We start from the raw sequence: 18050 nt of genomic DNA, 5'->3' as shown, positions 1-18050 counted from the left end.
TCTGTCCCAAAAAAAAAAAAAAACTTTAAAAAAAAAAAAAAAAAAAAAAAAGCTCCAAATGACTAATATTGAGGATAAAATGAAAATATTATTACGTATCAGGCAGACATCAAAAAAGATAAAAAGTAGATGTCAAGGACAACTTTATCCAAAAAATTTGAAAAGTCAGATGAAACTGACAAATTCCTATAAAATCACAGCCTGCCAAAATTAAAAAGAAAATATCCTATTTTCTTTGTAATCCCATAAAATTTAAGAAATTAAATCAATAATTCAGAGCTTTCCCATAAATAAAACTCCAGGTCCATTAGGCTTCACCTGTGAGTTCTACTTAACATTTGAGGAATCTCTTATAGAGAATAGAAAAATAAAGACTACTCCCCAACTCTTTTGAAAATGTAGGAAATATTCAATAATTAGTGATAAATAATGAAATTATTTTGTACATTTATAAATATCTGCTTCCCTGAGCCAACACCATGGGCAACACCCCCTGAGGTATTCCTGGATATCAGCATAGTTTACCTTCCAACGGGTTGACACTTGCAAAGGGCCTCAAGGACTCTATTGCACTCTGCATGGCATTCTGATTGAGTACTACCCATGCCAGTCAATTCAAAGTAACCTCATCTCCCAAGTACCACCACCTACAGGGATAAAGTAGGCCCTGACTTACCCCTCCATTTGGTTTCACAGGGCTCAGGCTTGGCACACCAGGGCAACACTGGTGTTCCCCAGTCATCCCACTGCAGCTCCCACAGGGTGCCTTCCATTGCTGTGTATCCCATCCATACATCTCCCACCCCCACTGACAGATGATGGCCTTTATAACACAAATGCATTCAAACTACTAACCATGTTCAGGTTCATGTCTTAATACTTCATTAAGTAAAACATTAGCTGCATAAAAGTCATTGTTCATCAATAATGCTTTGAGGTCAGAGGCATCAATTAGATCATTCTGGAGAATTTGGGTAGTAGCTAAGAGTAGCTGTGTAGCTGCAAAAAAGAGCAAAAACAAATATTTCAACAGCAGAAATAAGAGTATATTATTCACTTTCACTTAATAGGCTTGGGTAGCATAAAAGAATTCTATTTTTTTAAAGATTTTATTTGAGAGAGAGAGAGAGAGACAGAGAGTGTGCACGTGAGAGACAGNGCGGGGCGGGACGGGGGGGGGGGGGGGGGGGGAGGTAAAGGGGGGGAGGGTCAAAGGGAGAGGGAGAAGCAGGCTCCGCATTGAGCAGGGATTCCAATGCAGGGCTCTATCCCAGGAGGCTGGGATCATGACCGGAGCTGAAGGCAGATGCCCAATTGAGCCACCCAGCCGCCCCAGCAGAGAAGAATTTTACATGAAACTACTAGTATAGCTTTAAGAACCATTGTGTATTATAAAAGCCAGCAGTTATTGAAAACTTACTAAGTGCTAGAGACTGTTCTAAGTACTTCTCTACCTTACCTATTTAAGCCTTACAACAATTCCAAGATGGGCATTATTATCCCTGTTTTTGAGATGAAGAAATTAGGTTAGTGAGATTAAGTGATTTACTAAAAAATATATTGGTAATAAGTGGCAGGGCCAGGATTCAAGTCCAGGCACTAAGCTCCAAAACCCAGGCTCTTAACTAACGTACCTTTCAAGCTGACATATTTAAGTGGTCAACTATTCTGCCTTTGGCTACATAATACTTCATATGTGGCCCCTGAAATAACTGTGAAGCATTACAAAAAAGTTTACATCAATATTTGCATTATTTCCCTTAAAGTTATGTAACAGAGACAAGACAGACATGAAGCAGCAGCGGCTGCTATTACTGCTACAAGTTACGCTGTGTATTTATCTTACAGCCTCACAAATCCTGACAGCTTTGGTTGCTTTCCAATGCCTTCAAACAGCTGTGGTTGTTGATGCTGTTTAATTTAGTCCAGATCTTACTAGTTATTCTCAGCAGGAGGGTTGGTTTGATATAAGCTACTCTATCATAGCCCAGAAGCAGAACCAGGTGGATCAAGCTTACACGTAATTCTGATGCCCTGTTCTGGTTAAAGATTACTGCTTAGGTTATTTACCACAAAGCTAGCATAATCAAGACCATGTGATACTGGCATTAGAATAGATAAAAATCTGGGGCGCCTGGGTGGCACAGCGGTTAAGCGTCTGCCTTCGGCTCAGGGCATGATCCCGGAGTTATGGGATTAAGCCCCACATCAGGCTCCTCCACTATGAGCCTGCTTCTTCCTCTCCCACTCCCCCTGCTTGTGTTCCCTCTCTCGCTGGCTATCTCTATCTCTGTCAAATAAATAAATAAAATCTTTTAAAAAATAAAATAAAAAAATAATAGATAAAAATCAATGGAATGGAATTGAGAATTGAGAAATAAATCCATACACTTATGATCAATTGATTTTTGACAAGGATGCCAAAACCCTTTAATGGGGAAAGCATAATCTTGTCAACAAATGATGCTGGGATAACTGGATATCTGCATGCAAAAGAATTAAAGCGGACTCCCATCTCACACCACATACAAACATTAACTCGAATCAAAGACTGAAATTAAAAGGCTAAAACCATAAAACTCTTAGAAGAAAACATTAGTATAAGTCTTCATGATCTTGGATTATCTTTAGATGTGACACCAAAAGAAGTGACAAAAGAAAATATCCAATTTAAAAACTTGTGTGCTTCAAAGGACACCATCAAGAAAGAAAAAAGACCCATGAAACAGGAGAAAAGATTTGCAAATCATACATCTAATAAAGGGGTAGTATCCCTTTGACAACTTGACAAATAACCCAATTTTAAAGTAAGCAAAGGATACATGTCTCTAAAGAAGATATACAAATGGCCAATAAACACGTGAAAAGATGTTCAACATCATTAGCCACCAGGGAAATGCAAAACAAAATAATGGTGAGATCCTTGTTAGACTAGGCTATACTAAAAAAGGCAATAACAAGTGTTGACGGGGATGTAAAGAAATGCACATTGCTGGTGAGAAAGTAAAATGGGGCAGCTGCTTTGGAAAACATTCCAGCAGTTTCTCAAGTTGAACATAAAGTTATCACATGACCCAGCAATTCCCTTCCAAGGTATATATCCAAGAGAAATGAAAATATACACCCACACAAAAAATTGTACTCAAAAAAGCACACAAATATTCATAGCAGTATTATTCATAATAGCCAAAAAATGGAAACAACCCAAAAGTCTATGAACTGATAAATGGCCAAAGAAAATGTTGTATAACCATATAATAGAATATTTTTCCACCACAAAAAGGAATGAAGTACTCATTTATGCTATAATACAGATGAATCTTGAAAACAGTATACTAAATGAAAGAAGTCAGACACAGAAGTCACATGTTATAGGATTCCAATGATATGAAACATTCATAATAGGCAAATCAAAACAGACAGAAAGTAGATTAGTGGTTGTCAGTGGCCGGGGAGAGGTGGAAATAACTACTCAAGGCTACAGGGTTTCTTTTTGAGGCAATGAAAATGTCCCAGAATTAGACTGTGATGGTTGCACAACTTTGTGAATACACCAAAACCTACTGAACTGTATACTTTAAAAGGATGTATTTTATGGTATGTGAATTGTATCTCAATAAAAATGTACATCTGATAAATAATGCCATCAATTATAGAAGTGTTCTAATTTTAGAGATATTAAAATATGAAAAGAAGACATTTGTTTCACCAAAGCATTTAGAAATACATTGTTGACAGGGGTGTCTGCATCTGAGGAGAGTTCTTTGGTAGGTGTTCCCTGTAGACAAGGGGGTGAGGAAAAGATGCCGGTATTGAAATTTCAATACCTCCCTAATTTCAAACAGGACGAGAGGAACTTCAGGGACAAAGACCAAGCAATAGTCTTTATACAGCAGAGGCAGAATGATGTGGTTAGGCAACAGAGATGATATGGCAATAAGAATGATATGGGAATTAATAACATGAGGATTTAGAAAAACCAACTGGTTGATGTTAAGATTTCCATAAATGAAATAGATGGGCAGTCCAGTTGAGGAAACCTGAAAACTCTGGAGGCCTAACTTGAGATGACACAACAGAGAGTAGTGGTGCCTCACCTGATTTCCAGACTGGATTTCCTTCATAGATACGGAAACCCTTGAATGAAGAAAAACTTATCTCCTCTTGAGGAAGGACTTTGTAATAACAGCAAAGGTGTTTACTATGTACTTTCTTCAACCTGTTTTATTTCTTTTCCCTCCATTATAACTTTGTCCCATTTTCCTCACTTGTCTTTTATATTCTTGTATTATTTACATTTTGTAAGCTGCTTGAAATTCTTTTTAAAACTATAGAGACTACAGAGTAAAAACTTGAAATCCAGATATTGATTTTTTAATATCATTTAATTATCTTTATTTTATAGTCATTTGTCTTTGAACTAGTAGTATTCACTTACCTATGGACTCTTTGAAATGTGGACTTTCTTTAATTCTTTCAAAGAAATCTTTTAAATTCACCTCCTTATTATCTGTGAAGTCAAAATCAAGCATGCTGACATTAGAAACCTGATACTGAACTGGTACATAAAATAAAGGTTCTAATTTAGAATACCTAAAATTCCATTCTACCTTATTTTCTATCTCAAATGACTGAAGCTTTTTCAATATAATTTTTCATATTTTTAGGAACCATCCATTGAACATTTAATGATCTCAATAGATAACTTTTTTTGAGTTCTACTATATGTTGGCTAATTGAACATAATAAATAAAAGAAAAAGAAAAAAAAGAACTTACATAACTTTTCAGTTCCTTACACATACTAAGTATCCTTTTATGATGCTTGACATTTATTAACCAAAATCTTCACAATAATTCTATAACATGGGTATGCTTGATATGCCTATCTTTAAAAGATGAAAGCAAAGAGAAATTAAATAACTTGTCTAAGTCATGAAAGCCAGAAAGTGCTAGAGACTGTGGTATTTGAACTGAAGTAGTCTCAGGCCAGAGGTGACAATGTTAACTATTAGGATACACACACACACACACACACACACACACACACACACACACACTTGAAGTAAGATGCAATAATGTTACCACAGCAGAAAATATATGGCTATCAACTACATTAAGGAGACTTTAACTTATGACAAAATGGCAAGCTGGGTAGCACAGAAACCACCACACTACAAATCCCTAGAGGTGCTATATGAACTACAATGTTCTATAAATGCATGACTAAGTTATATGAAAAGAAATATAATAAGTTACGTGGGCACAGAGATCAAGAGTAGAAAACAGTGAGCACTAAGCCTACAGCTATTTGGGGACACATATCAGATCCTAAAGTGGCAAGGTGCTTGATTTAAATGCTCATGCATATTCATAAAAGAAAACTTGGATCTATGCTACATGGACAGTTTGAATTTAGATACCAAATAAAACTGGGATGCTTAAAGAAGTTCAATCCAGTGAAAGGGAGATTAAACTACTGTCTTCACTGGCCCAGGTAAACAACAAATAGACCTAAATCTTCCTAATTCTGAGAGGCAGTGGGGCAAAAAAAATCTCCTATGAAGAATCTCCTGCATCTCATGTGGGTTTGGAGTCTAAATTTATACCACTCTCATGATATGAGAAACCCCACATCAAAACATAAAAATTGACTGAGGTCAATAATAATCTAGGGTACCTGGCAAAGGCAATAACCAAACTGTGCTGGGGAGTTACTCTTAAACCTAGACTCATTGGATTCCCGTAGAAAAAACAAGCTGGTTAAGATAAGCCCCAAATAAAAAACCACCTAAAACCAGTGAAACTCATCAGCTTCTAAAAGTATTCCCACATGATCTGACATTTAAAAGTGAATATATATAGGAAAGGAGATCAAGTACATATTACATGAAGTTAAAAATGGAAAACATAGATAAATATATGTCCACTTGGAAACAATGACCAAAATTAAATAACTGTTCTTCTAAAATGTAGTGAAGGTTTGGGTATTTCCTTTGGTTAAAAAACAGAATGGGATAAGTACTGTAAAAGGGCAGATGAAGGTGGATCTCCTCTGAAGAAGGACTGCATGTCAAAATGAAGCTGTTGGTATCATGTCTTTGTTTTATCATATAATGGTATTTTCCCACCCATGCTTATAAGAAATGAATGGTAATTATCTAAATAAGTATATATATCCAGATGAGTGTGAACAGATAGACATGGTCAATAAATATTTAAATTAGCAGACTATTTTGGCTCTAATCTGTATCAACCTAAGTCTCCAGTGTGACTACCCTTAGCATTTTACCCACATATATACGCTCTAAGACTGTTTCTCATAAACAGGGAAAAATGAAAAGAATCTCATGCCAAAAAAATGCTCACCACTGATGTCACAACATTTAAGGGCTTCACTGATGTCCTCTTCAGTCAAATTAACATTCAAACTTTCCAGGGCATGTTCCAAGTTAGGTATACCAATCTTGCTGTTATCAACACTTGACAAGATATGAGCAGCTTCTTTAATCTCTACAAAGATAAATAAATATATGTGAGATAATACTGTTTTAAAAAGTGCAAAACAGTTTGTTAAAAGTCCATTATAGGTAAACTCTCAAATTAAGTATATATATTTAACTAAAATCTCTATAGAAAAAAAGCAAAGTATTTTCTATTTATAACCAACAACCCACTTATCTCAAGCAGCATTTAAAACCAAAAAGTTACATGCCAAAGAGAATATGATGGGTTATCTGAATCTATTAATCCATTAAATTCTGAATGAGCTGTAAGCCTTTCTTATATAATAGCTAAGTCCTCTACATGTAGGTCTAAAGATTTCTATCATAAAGTAAACAAAAAAAAGGCTAAAATTTGAGATTAAAGCTCTTGATCCCCAGGGCCACGACCAGTCCCTATTGTGCTTTTGTGTGATTGAAAAAGGGCACCCCTCTGTATGTATCAATTACAAAGAGGCACACCTTCCTCTGGGCGGCTGCAGTCTAGCACTGGTGGTCCAAGCCTGAAGAGCACAGTGAAATATGGAGTGCATTTCAGTCTCTACTTTACCCTCTTGACCAGGCATATTTGGACAAGGCACAACCCATACAACAGAATGGGGTAGTCCTGTTGATAGCACACCAATTTAAAGCAAAAAACATGATCATTATTTGGTGTTTTAATTTTTCAGCAATACCATTTCCCACTCTATTTCTCTCTTAATTCCAAAATGAAGTCATCGTGTATGTTTCCACAGTCTGAAAATTGTTGCTCTATATCAACAGACCTAAACCTTCACTTGGAAAGAACACCATAATACCATTTTAGACCTTTATTCATTCTACTAACACTTATTTTGCAGCTACTAAGACCAATGATGAAAATTTCAGCCCTCTCATGAAAGAGTTTCCCATAAAAAAAGTTTCCCATAAATTCCTTGAAAACAGACTGAATCTGTCATGTCTGTAAATAAAATTATAATATATTATGTAGTTGGCACAATGAGAAAAATATGCACAAGATATTATGAAAGCACAGAGACAGCTCACCTAACCTACAACTCTAAAAAAATCTTACGGGATGAAAAGTGATGTCTGAGCTGAGTTTAGGGGAAAAAATGTGAGTTTGTCTGACACGAAATGTATAGAAAGGAAACAGCACATACAGAGAACCAAAAGCAAATAGAGCTAATTTAAATTGCAATAAGTATTATGGCTACAGAATAAACACAAATGCAGAAGTGATGGGAGATGAGACTAATGAGATAAGACAGATTTATTGTCATTCATCCATTTCATGATATTTACAATTATGAGTTAATAACATAAAAGATTTAGAACAATACCTAGCACAGTAAACATTATATAATATTAATTATTAATAGTAGCTACTACTAAGAGCCAGCTGAAAGCCAGGATTGTGCTAAGATCTGGAGAAACAATGGTAGGATCTGGAGCAAAGTAGGGACATAGTCCTTGACCCAATGACCCTTCCCGACATGTAAGAGAAAGAATCATTAATCAAATAATTAAAAATATGACTGGAAAACAGATTTTAACATGGGCAGAGAACTTTGAAGAAGACATTACAGATGGCCAACAGACACAAGAAAAGATATTCAATGTCACTAATCTCAGGGAAATGCAAATCAAAATCACAATATCACCTTACACCTGTCAGAATGGCTGGAATCAAAAACATAAGAAATAACAAGTGTTGGCGAGGATGTAGAGAAAAAGGAGCCCTTGTGCACTACTGGTGGAATGTAAATTGGTACAGCTGCTGTGGAAAACAATATAGAGGTTCCTCAAATAATAAAGAACAGAAATACCATATGACCCGATAATTCCACTACTAGGTATTTACCCAAAGAAAAACACTAATTCAAAAAGTTATATGCACTCCTATGTGTACTGCAGTATTATTTACAAAAGCCAAGATATGGAAGTATCTCAAGCGTCCATCAGTAGGTGAATGAATAAAGATGTGGTATATTATGGAATATGACACAACCATGAAAAAGGACAAGGGTTTTTTGTGTTTTGTTTTTGGGTTTTGGTTGGGTTTTTGTTTGTTTTGGGTTTTTTTTTTTTTGCCATTTTGCCAATGTGGATGGACCTAAAGGGTATTATGCTAAGTGGAATATGTCAGACCAAGAAAAACAAATACCATATGATTGTACTCATATGTCGAATCTAAAAAACAAAACAAAAAACAAGCAAAAAGCAAAATTAGGGGGTGCCTGAGTGGCTCAGTTGGTTAAGGATCTAACTTCAGCTCAAGTCATGATCCAAGGTCCTGGGATCGAGCCCCATGTCAGCCTCCCTGCTGAGCAGGGAGCCTGCTTCTCCCTCTCCCTCTGCTGTTCCCCCTGCTTGTGCGCGCACTCTCTCTCTCTCTCTGTGTCAAATAAATAAATAAAATCTTTAAAAAAAAAAAGCAGAATCAGACCTATACATACAGAGAACAAACTGATGGTGTCCAGAGAGAAGGAGAGAGGAGGATGGGCAAATGGGTGAAGGGGAGTGGGAGACACAGGCTTCCAGTTATGTAATGAATATGTCATGGTACAGTGTAGGGAATATAGTCAATGATATTGTAATCACGCTGTATGGTGACCGATGGTAGTTACATTTGTGGTGAGCAAGGCATAATGTATAGAGAAGTTGAATTACTATGTTGTACACCCGAAGCGAATATAACATTGTATGTTCACTATACTCAAATAAAAATTTTTAATGAAAAATTATATTATTTTGATCATAATGAATTAAGATGCTTTAAGTTATTTAATATTTTTGTTATTTTATTTTTTTCTAAGTAAGCTCTATAGCCAACATGAGACTTGCACTCCTGGCCCTGAGATCAAGTGTCACATGCTCTACTCACTGAGCCAGCCAGATGCCCTTATTTTTGTTACTTTATAAGGTAAAATATACTGAGCATTTGTAGTATCATTTAAAAAAATATGAATGGTTACTTACAATATGACATAAATGCTACGAATAAGACATGGTTAAATGAAAGCGTATAACAAAGGAAGCTGACCTAGACTAGCAGATAATGATAGGCTCAATAGAGGACTGTGACACGCATCTGAAAGATGAGTAAACATTAACTAGGTGAAGAGGGTCAGGGAAAAACATTCCAGGGAATAAAATATGCAAAAGCTTTGTGGTGGGAGGAAAAGAAAGATCTAAGGAAATGAAAGAAAGCCAATGTGTAGTATAGAAAACAAGAGCAGGGGCGCCTGGGTGGCACAGCGGTTAAGCGTCTGCCTTCAGCTCAGGGCATGGTCCCGGCGTTGTGGGATCGAGCCCCACATTAGGCTCCTCTGCTATGAGCCTGCTTCTTCCTCTCCCACTCCCCCTGCTTGTGTTCCCTCTCTCGCTGGCTGTCTCTATCTCTGTCAAATAAATAAAATCTTTAAAAAAAAAAAAAAGAAAACAAGAGTAATGGTACAAAATTGTGCTAGAGGACTAGGACATGCAGGATTTTGATCTTTAACAGCAATGGAAAATGTTTAAAGAGTTATAAACAGGAAGACATAACATGATCAGATTACTTTTTGAAAAAAATGTTACTCTGGCTGGAGTGGGAAACATGGACTAGGAATCCACCGGCACCCAGCAATGATCCTAAAAAATAACTCTTTTACATGGAATGCTTTCTTATATACATACAAAGTTCTTACCATCTGCTTTTGGTAGTCTCAGATTTGAAGACAAAGCCGCTTTCCTAAAATCTGCAAATTTAGAAAGAGAGATTATGCCATAAGGAACAGCACCCTTATTTTATCCAGTTTGAAAGCCAATGTATAAATTAAATACTTCATTTCTCAGTAACATTTCTCATTGACCATTCCCTTCTTCTCAAAATCTTCCACTGGCTTCCAGAATATTATTCTCTATTCACCTTCCTTTTATGTCTTAGACTCCATGGATTTGTCAACCTCCACCAAGCTCCTTAAATGTGACTGAGATTCTAATGTCACAAATGTTTCCTTTCTCCCTAAGAGGGCAGGTTAATCCCCAGGCCCATATAATCAATAAAATGTTTAATTATTACTCTGAATTGTCCTTCTCTAGTTCTGCTTGCCTACCTATCTAATCCTGGAGCTTTTCCTAAGGACAAACTGCAGTTATACCCTTCATCCTATACACTTTCTGCAAAAATGCAAATTGCTACAGAGATCTATTTGAGGGACAAGTGATAGAAATAAAATATGTCCATTTGCATAGATGGACCATATTACAGTTAGAGAGCAGTTTAAAATAACTCACAACTAGTCCAGGTATTACCTTAAAATAAAAGGAGATTAGAATAAAAATCCATTATATTTATCTTAATTTTTTTACTTGTTCTAAGCAGGATTTAAAAGAAAAAACAACTGGGGCGCCTGGGTGGCACAGCGGTTAAGCGTCTGCCTTCGGCTCAGGGCGTGATCCCGGCGTTATGGGATCGAGGCCCCACATCAGGCTCTTCTGCTATGAGCCTGCTTCTTCCTCTCCCACTCCCCCTGCTTGTGTTCCCTCTCTCGGGCTGTCTCTATCTCTGTCGAATAAATAAATAAAATCTTTAAAAAAAAAAAAAAAGAAAGAAAAAACAACTAACCTATTAAAAAGTACGATCAAAATAGTAGGTTTGGCAATTTTATAAGATAATTCTGAAACAGGATTTCTCAACCTCAGCAAAATTGCATTTGGGTCCAGATAATTATTTGGGGGAGTACTGTCCTATACATTATAGGACGGTTTGCAGCACCTCTTGCTTCCACTCACTAGACGCCAGCAGTCCTCACCCAACAGTTTTGACAATCTAAACTGTCTTTGCACATTGCCAATTGTTCCCTTAGAGGCAGATCTGACCTTATTTTTTAGCTGAAGCTAAATTTAAAAGTAAGAAACAGCTCTCCAAATATGGATAAAATCCATCTGGGTATATCCCAGCTGAAAATATAGATAGGTCAGGTAAATTCTTTGTAAATGGGGCAAAGAGAAGCTCAACACTTATATATGAATGTTATATAGACAAATGTTTTAATTGTTCAACAATAATTTGTACTTTTCAAAGGGCCTTTCACCTAAAAAAAAGAAAGCTAGGAACTATTAAGACCTGTCTAAAATTCATAAAAGGAAAGGGATTAACTTTGAAATGAAATTACTCTAGAGAGAAATATTTCAAAGCCACACAACAGCATATATAAATACTTTGAGACCAACTTTACAATCCAGTCCGAGAGATCATCCAGGAATTTGATACTGTAATAACTAAATGGCTTTATCTATGGATATAGAATATAAGATATACCCCTAAATTTGGTCTGTAGTAAATCACATTTCAACACATTTATGGTATTATTTAGAAACTAAATATTATAATATTAACTAAATATTATTAGGAACTAAGTATTAAGATTTAATTAGTATTTTGGTAAAATATTTAAAAATCCTTGGATAAAATTTTAGAAGAAATTTTTATTACAGGTTGTTCAATCAACTCACCCTCAACAAAGGAATCATCCAGTATTTCTTGAAGACTTTCAACAGTGAAATAAATTCTATTGGTGTTTCCAACCACATCTGCATATTTGTCCTTACCAGACTGATCACTTTCTTCCGTAGAGTCCAATGTATTGATGATGTCATTCAATGCTACAAACACAGAGAATACACATACAACATGTACTTCAGTCCATGGATCCAAATCTTTGGAACATAATGATAAAACTGATGGATTCTTCCAGATTTGCACTGTCCGAATGGTAGCTACTACCCATATGAGGCCATTTAAATAAGCAGAGCAATCCATTCTCCACTACAGTTTTCTATAACCCCTTATCTATATTCTTAAAATTATTTTGTTAAAACTCTGGGTTTTGGGTGGGCAATTCCTGTATGAACAAAAAAGTATGGCAAAGTTTCTCTAGTTATCTATTAATGAACTCACCATGTCAGTAAAAAATACCCTCCATTCTTCACCACTGCTCTCAAACCCCAGTCCTTCCCTTTCCACTTTCTTTCCCTACACCCCTTGCTCCTGTCACTTCACTTCACCCAATTTAGAGAATCAGCAAAGCCTATTATGTTTAACATAATAGCATCAAACATCTAGTCTAGGAAATCCATGACTGACTTCTCTTAATTAAAAAAAAAAACAAAAACAAAACTTCAGGGGCACCTGGGTGGCTCAGTCAGTTGGGCATCTGACTTTTGATTTTAGCTCAGGTCATGATCTCAGGGTCTTGGGACAGAGCCCCACGTTGGGCTCCACACTCAGCATGGAGTCTATTTGGGATTCTCTTTCTCTCTTCTCCTCCCCCAACTGGTGCGCGCTCTCTCTCAAATAACTGAATAAATAAATAAGATCTTTTTAAAAACCCTTCACATTCCTAAAGCATATACCTAAAAAAAATCATCTCTCAGGATTCATTAAGACAAATGTGTAATAAATTACTTTAAAATTAGCTAGTGTATGTAGAAGTATTATTTAACTCATTATGTTGTTCCATGGTTTAGTCAATAGTCATTGGTAAGAAGTTTCAAAAACAGGCCATGTGAGGAAGGGCTGAAGGAAAATGTGAGTCTAGAGAAAAGATGATTCAATGTGAAAGAAAATATAAGAGTTCTCCTCACATCTGTGGAGGGCTACTGATAAGAGGAAGAGTCCAAATGTAAAATTTGGTTTGGGAATGAATTATAAGGCAGGATTTCCACCAAATATGTGGAATAATTGACTAGTTCTGTAGCTGTCCAAAATTATGTAATGGGCTGCTTCAAAAAGTCATAAGGATTTCCAAGACAAATAGTAGGATGAGTGTGCATTACCATTAGCCTGTCTCTGAGAGCCACTAATGTGGTTTTTAAATAAACATATAATAACTGAAGAAACTCCTATTCTAATGAGCATGGAAACAATCAAATCCTCTACTACAGACCTCATTCTCTGACCACAATAAAACTAAAAGTAAAAAACAAAGATAAGGCAATAATGAAATTTAAATTGCTTTATAATTTTTTAAAATATTGCTTTAAAATTTAAAGTTTTCTCTTAAACAATTCTTACAAGGAGAAAATCAAAATATGACTGAAAATACTTAGAAAATAACAATAATAAACAAAGACCATTAGATAAACCAAATTTTACTAAAATGAAAATGATAGTCTTATGCATTTAATGTCCAGTAAGAAAAAAAGTCAATTAATAATTTAAACAACTTAGAAAAACTGTAAAATGGGCACAAGAGAACAATAGGAAGGACTTCATAAAGACAAAAGCAGAAATTAACTTTTTAACTATAAACAGAAAAACCAAAGATAAATCTAAGAGGCAGTGCTTTAAAAGAGAGATAATTAAAATGTTTTGTTAGTAAACATAGAAAAGGGTCATCAAAAGTGTTGTGCTTAAAATTATAGTATATCCCCACAATGGAATATTATACAGTCTTTAAAAAGAATGAGGTCGTTTATATGATATAATGGAACAGGAACAATATCTAAGATATACTGTTAATTTCTTTGAAAAAGCAAGTTGTGGAATATTATAAACATAGTAATTTAATTTTTAAATAATAACTTAAGAATACATAAATACTCATAGATGCCAATATAAAAGCCTATAAGGATACTTACCAAACTTTAACAGGGATATTTCCAAAGGGTGACATTACAAGAGCCTTATGCTTTATATTTCTTAAATTTCTGGTCATCGTATTTTTTATAACAGTTAAAAATTGCCATTATTATATAATAAAGTTTTCTTATTTAGCTATTGGAAAGCATTACAACCTCATGATTTTCCCAATCTTTTCCACTGAAGTAAAAATTATTTTTTAAAGATTTTATTTGTTTATTTATTTATTTATTTATTTATTTATTTATTTATTTAGAGTGCACCCGCATGTGCTTGATCCCACGTGGGGCTCGATCCCACAACCCTGAGATCATGACCTGAGCTGAAATCAAGATTTGGATGCTTAACAACAGACTGAGCCACCCAGGCTCCCCTCAAGTAAAAATTCTCAAATGCAAAAAATTATAGTAAAGTTTGCCATAAGTGGAAATGTTCAAATATAAATGAAACAAACATTTGGCACAGATACTACTACAAAGAAGATTTAAGCACCAAATATAGTATTTGACTAGGTGACCTTGAACGAGTCCTGTGTTGTGGCCATTCTACAGTTTTACCATAAAGCTCTTACCAATAAAATTGGAAAATTTCTGGTTGTCCTTCAAAGCCTTCATACAGTCTTTAACATTCACCATGTTGTCATCTGGAAGAAAGAGAGAGAGAGAGAGGTGATAGACAAGAATCCCTAGACAATGTAATATTAAAAAGCTAGTATGAAAATCAAAATCAGCATACAACTTCATAAACGCTTTGGATTCACTTTCACCCATTACTGCTTTGCAATTAACCTTACAAGATTGCAAATATACTAGTTCTGATTCCACCGGTAAGGGAACTAAAATACCAAGAAAGTTATAAGTCCAATAACTTCACTTTGTGCAAAGTGGCAAAGCTAGGTTTTCTATTCACAGAACCGGAATTTCCAAACTCTTCATTAGTCACTAAATCAAGACGTATCTGAAGAAATGGATAGCAACAAGCCCACTCCCCACAAAATTTCGACCTGCTTGTTAAAAAGTATTCTCATAACTGCAAAAAAGGAATATAAAAGAAGAAAACCTCCTTTTCAAGACGTTAACAGTAATATAAGCAAATACCTATAGATATTTGCTCCACTAAGGAACCCCATTTAAACAAAGACCTTGCACACTTTCTTTACAGGGTCTCCTACCCAAAACAAAAAAACTGATAGTAATATTTAAATGCTTACCAGAAATAAAATCTGATTGAAGAATTTTCTCTACCTCTTCTTCAGGTGACTTAATCCCAATATTTTCTAGAAAGGTCTCTAAGTTCTTCCCAGGTATCATGTCACCTTCAAGCACATCAAGACCTAAGACAATGTCCTGTAACTCTAGAAATAGAAGAAAGTTATTTGGTAAATGAACTAACCTCTGATTTAAAAAACAACGGTAGCCATCACTAAAGAATTTTTTCAGTGGTAGTCCGAGATTTATTATCACGTTCTGAATTTAAGAATAAGAAATCTCAGTGAAGAACCCAGGCCTCAGGGAATTCTAAGTCCAGCAACACAATATGCTTGGTCTGTCATGTTTCTTTGGTGCTAATATAAAATTGGCACAACCAAAATGATTCATATAGCTGAATTTTTCACTGCAATTACACAAAGTAGTTCCTTTACCATGAAGCTCTAATGGTAGCCAACAAAATTAATGCATCCTGATTGAAGTGAACTGAATTTCAGAATCATGAGAAATGTAAAATATGAAATACAAGTATCACAAGGACTCATTAGTCTTTTTTTTTCAATTCTACGAAGATCCAGTTGTACCCTGGCATCTGGAATTTTGCTTCATTTCCAGCCTTTTCAAATGAAGGAGGCAGTGTTAAGTCAGATAGACTTGCATTCATATCCTGGCTCCAGGATCTGTCACCTGGAACTGTATGACCATGAGCAGATTATTACTACTTAACTCCTCTATAAAATTCAGTAGTCTTATACCTAAAATGAGATAAAAATACCATCTACCTCACAAGGTTGATGTGCAGATTAAATATGATGATGTATGAAGAACACTTAAAACAATACTAGATATATGGCAAGCACTTAATAAATGTCATATTAATAGCAATAAAGTCACTACTACTATTAGTAGTAGTAAAGCCATCACGAACTAGCTATAAATAGTAATCACAGCTCCTTAGTACCTTTGATCCTGCCTCAGTTTCTGTCCTCCTAACATCACGGGGAGGCAACTGAAAATGGCAATCTGAGCTTTGCCAGCACCTAAAAACCTGTATCAGCTCTGCTTCTTAGTTTTAACTAAAACTTGGTTTCCTTTAAAATACGGTTTCCTTGCACAACTATCTTGAGTGGGGGCTGCTCATCCTCCCATGCTTCACATAAGGACCAGGAACCAGAGAAACATCCCTAAATTTCTGCTGCTGCTGTCAGGCTACTTTAGTTCTACCTTCAGTCAAACCATAGTCCTCCCCTCTGAGGTTCAGGCCTGTCATTCACCTCTGCCACCCTCCTAACACCATCATCTATTACTTTCTGAGCACACTTTCACCATCTCTGAGGATCTTGATACCTTGCTCATAATCCTCCCTCGACCCTATTTCCCCTTATCATCTGATGACAATAAGGATGACCTTGACTTCTTAACTCCAAAAAGCCTTTACTTCCTTTCCAAAGTCATCCAAACCAATGGCTATCCTTAATCTTACTCATTGTTACCTAGAATTGGCTGCCCCACCTCTAAAATCTTAAACTATAAGATTAGACACCTGACCACAATCCCTTATAATTATGTGTGTATGTTGAAGGAAAGCATAGAACTTTATTCACAATATGCCTATTTTCTAGGCCCCTCCAAGTTTGCCAACAAATAGTCAAGGCACAGTGAGCTAGCCTTGTCCGTTAGTAATGAAGGAAACATTCTGAAAGCCAAGTTCTCATGTGCCAGCCAAACTTGCAAGCTGGCTTTCCTAAGGAGAGCAGCTTCAGGCCTGCTACGTGCTTCCTAACTCTTCCCTGTAGTTATTGGCCTTACATTGCGCTAGCTGACAGATTCCAGGGCCATCCCCCTAATGAGACCATCTCCCAGATTCAGGTTCCTAAACTTATCTGTTCTCCTTTTCCAATGGCTTAATTTCAAAAATTTTTCCTTCCTCCTCATAAAAAATTACCTGTCCTGAATACTAGTCTCTTTCTGAGCTCCGTTCCCTGATTTCAAAATTAACTACCATTTACCAAGTATATAATATGTGCCTAATAATTAGGTTATGTGCTTTACATGTTTTTGCACTCGATCCTGACAACTCTATGAGAAACATGATTTTATTAGCTTCCTTGTTTTAAAGATAGGAAACCAGAATGGCCTAGAGAGATTACCCAGCTGGTAAGTCAAAAAACCACAAACCATTGTATATCATATCATACTCCATGACCTGTGTTCTTTTCTACCTCTATGCTTTGTTTCCTAGAAACCAGCTAATCTAATTAGCTACACTATGTTGATGCTAATTATGTTATGTGAACCACGTAACATATTTATGCGTCAACAGGGAATTATTAAACACTTTTCTTAACCAAAAAGAGAAACAATAATGTCAGATATTTCCTGTGCAGGGCAGAGTGGTTACTGAAAATTTGAAAAGTATTTGTCTAATTCTTTACATCCAGAAATGACTGCATCTGTTTCCCTAAATATATACCTATGTTGTTATTCTTCTCCTGATAGTGTCTATTGACCAAATAGTCATTTGAGTGGTTATTCAAACAAATTACTGGGGATAGTAAGTTTAAAACTTATTTTCCAAACAAAAAAGTACACAAACTCCATGAGTATGATCTTTATTGGTTTTAGTTCTGTTTTTAACCTTAAAGCAAAAATGGAAGTCAATGGGATGCCCAGGTTGCTCAGTTAGTTAAGTGTTTGCCTTCAGCTCAGGTCATGATCCCAGGGCCCT

At 35.8% G+C, this 18050-nt stretch overlaps 1 protein-coding gene across 1 annotated transcript in view; it reads right to left on the bottom strand.

The window, feature by feature from the left end:
* The window catches only part of EFCAB3 (EF-hand calcium binding domain 3), a 337832-nt gene that overhangs the window by 292698 nt on the left and 27084 nt on the right, over positions 1–18050 (bottom strand). Inside the window, exons 8-14 of the mRNA XM_034640938.1 lie at positions 15325–15468; positions 14686–14757; positions 11987–12136; positions 10177–10227; positions 6369–6512; positions 4439–4510; positions 856–999 (exon numbers count right to left, since the gene is read on the bottom strand). Coding sequence (XP_034496829.1) covers positions 856–999; positions 4439–4510; positions 6369–6512; positions 10177–10227; positions 11987–12136; positions 14686–14757; positions 15325–15468 — 777 coding nt within the window. The remainder of the gene's footprint in view (positions 1–855; positions 1000–4438; positions 4511–6368; positions 6513–10176; positions 10228–11986; positions 12137–14685; positions 14758–15324; positions 15469–18050) is intronic.

The sequence above is a fragment of the Ailuropoda melanoleuca genome, chromosome 13 (genome assembly GCF_002007445.2).
Source record: "Ailuropoda melanoleuca isolate Jingjing chromosome 13, ASM200744v2, whole genome shotgun sequence".
Lineage (NCBI taxonomy): Eukaryota > Metazoa > Chordata > Mammalia > Carnivora > Ursidae > Ailuropoda > Ailuropoda melanoleuca.
Note: the sequence above shows the minus strand (reverse complement) of the source record. Positions and strands in the feature narration are given on the sequence as shown.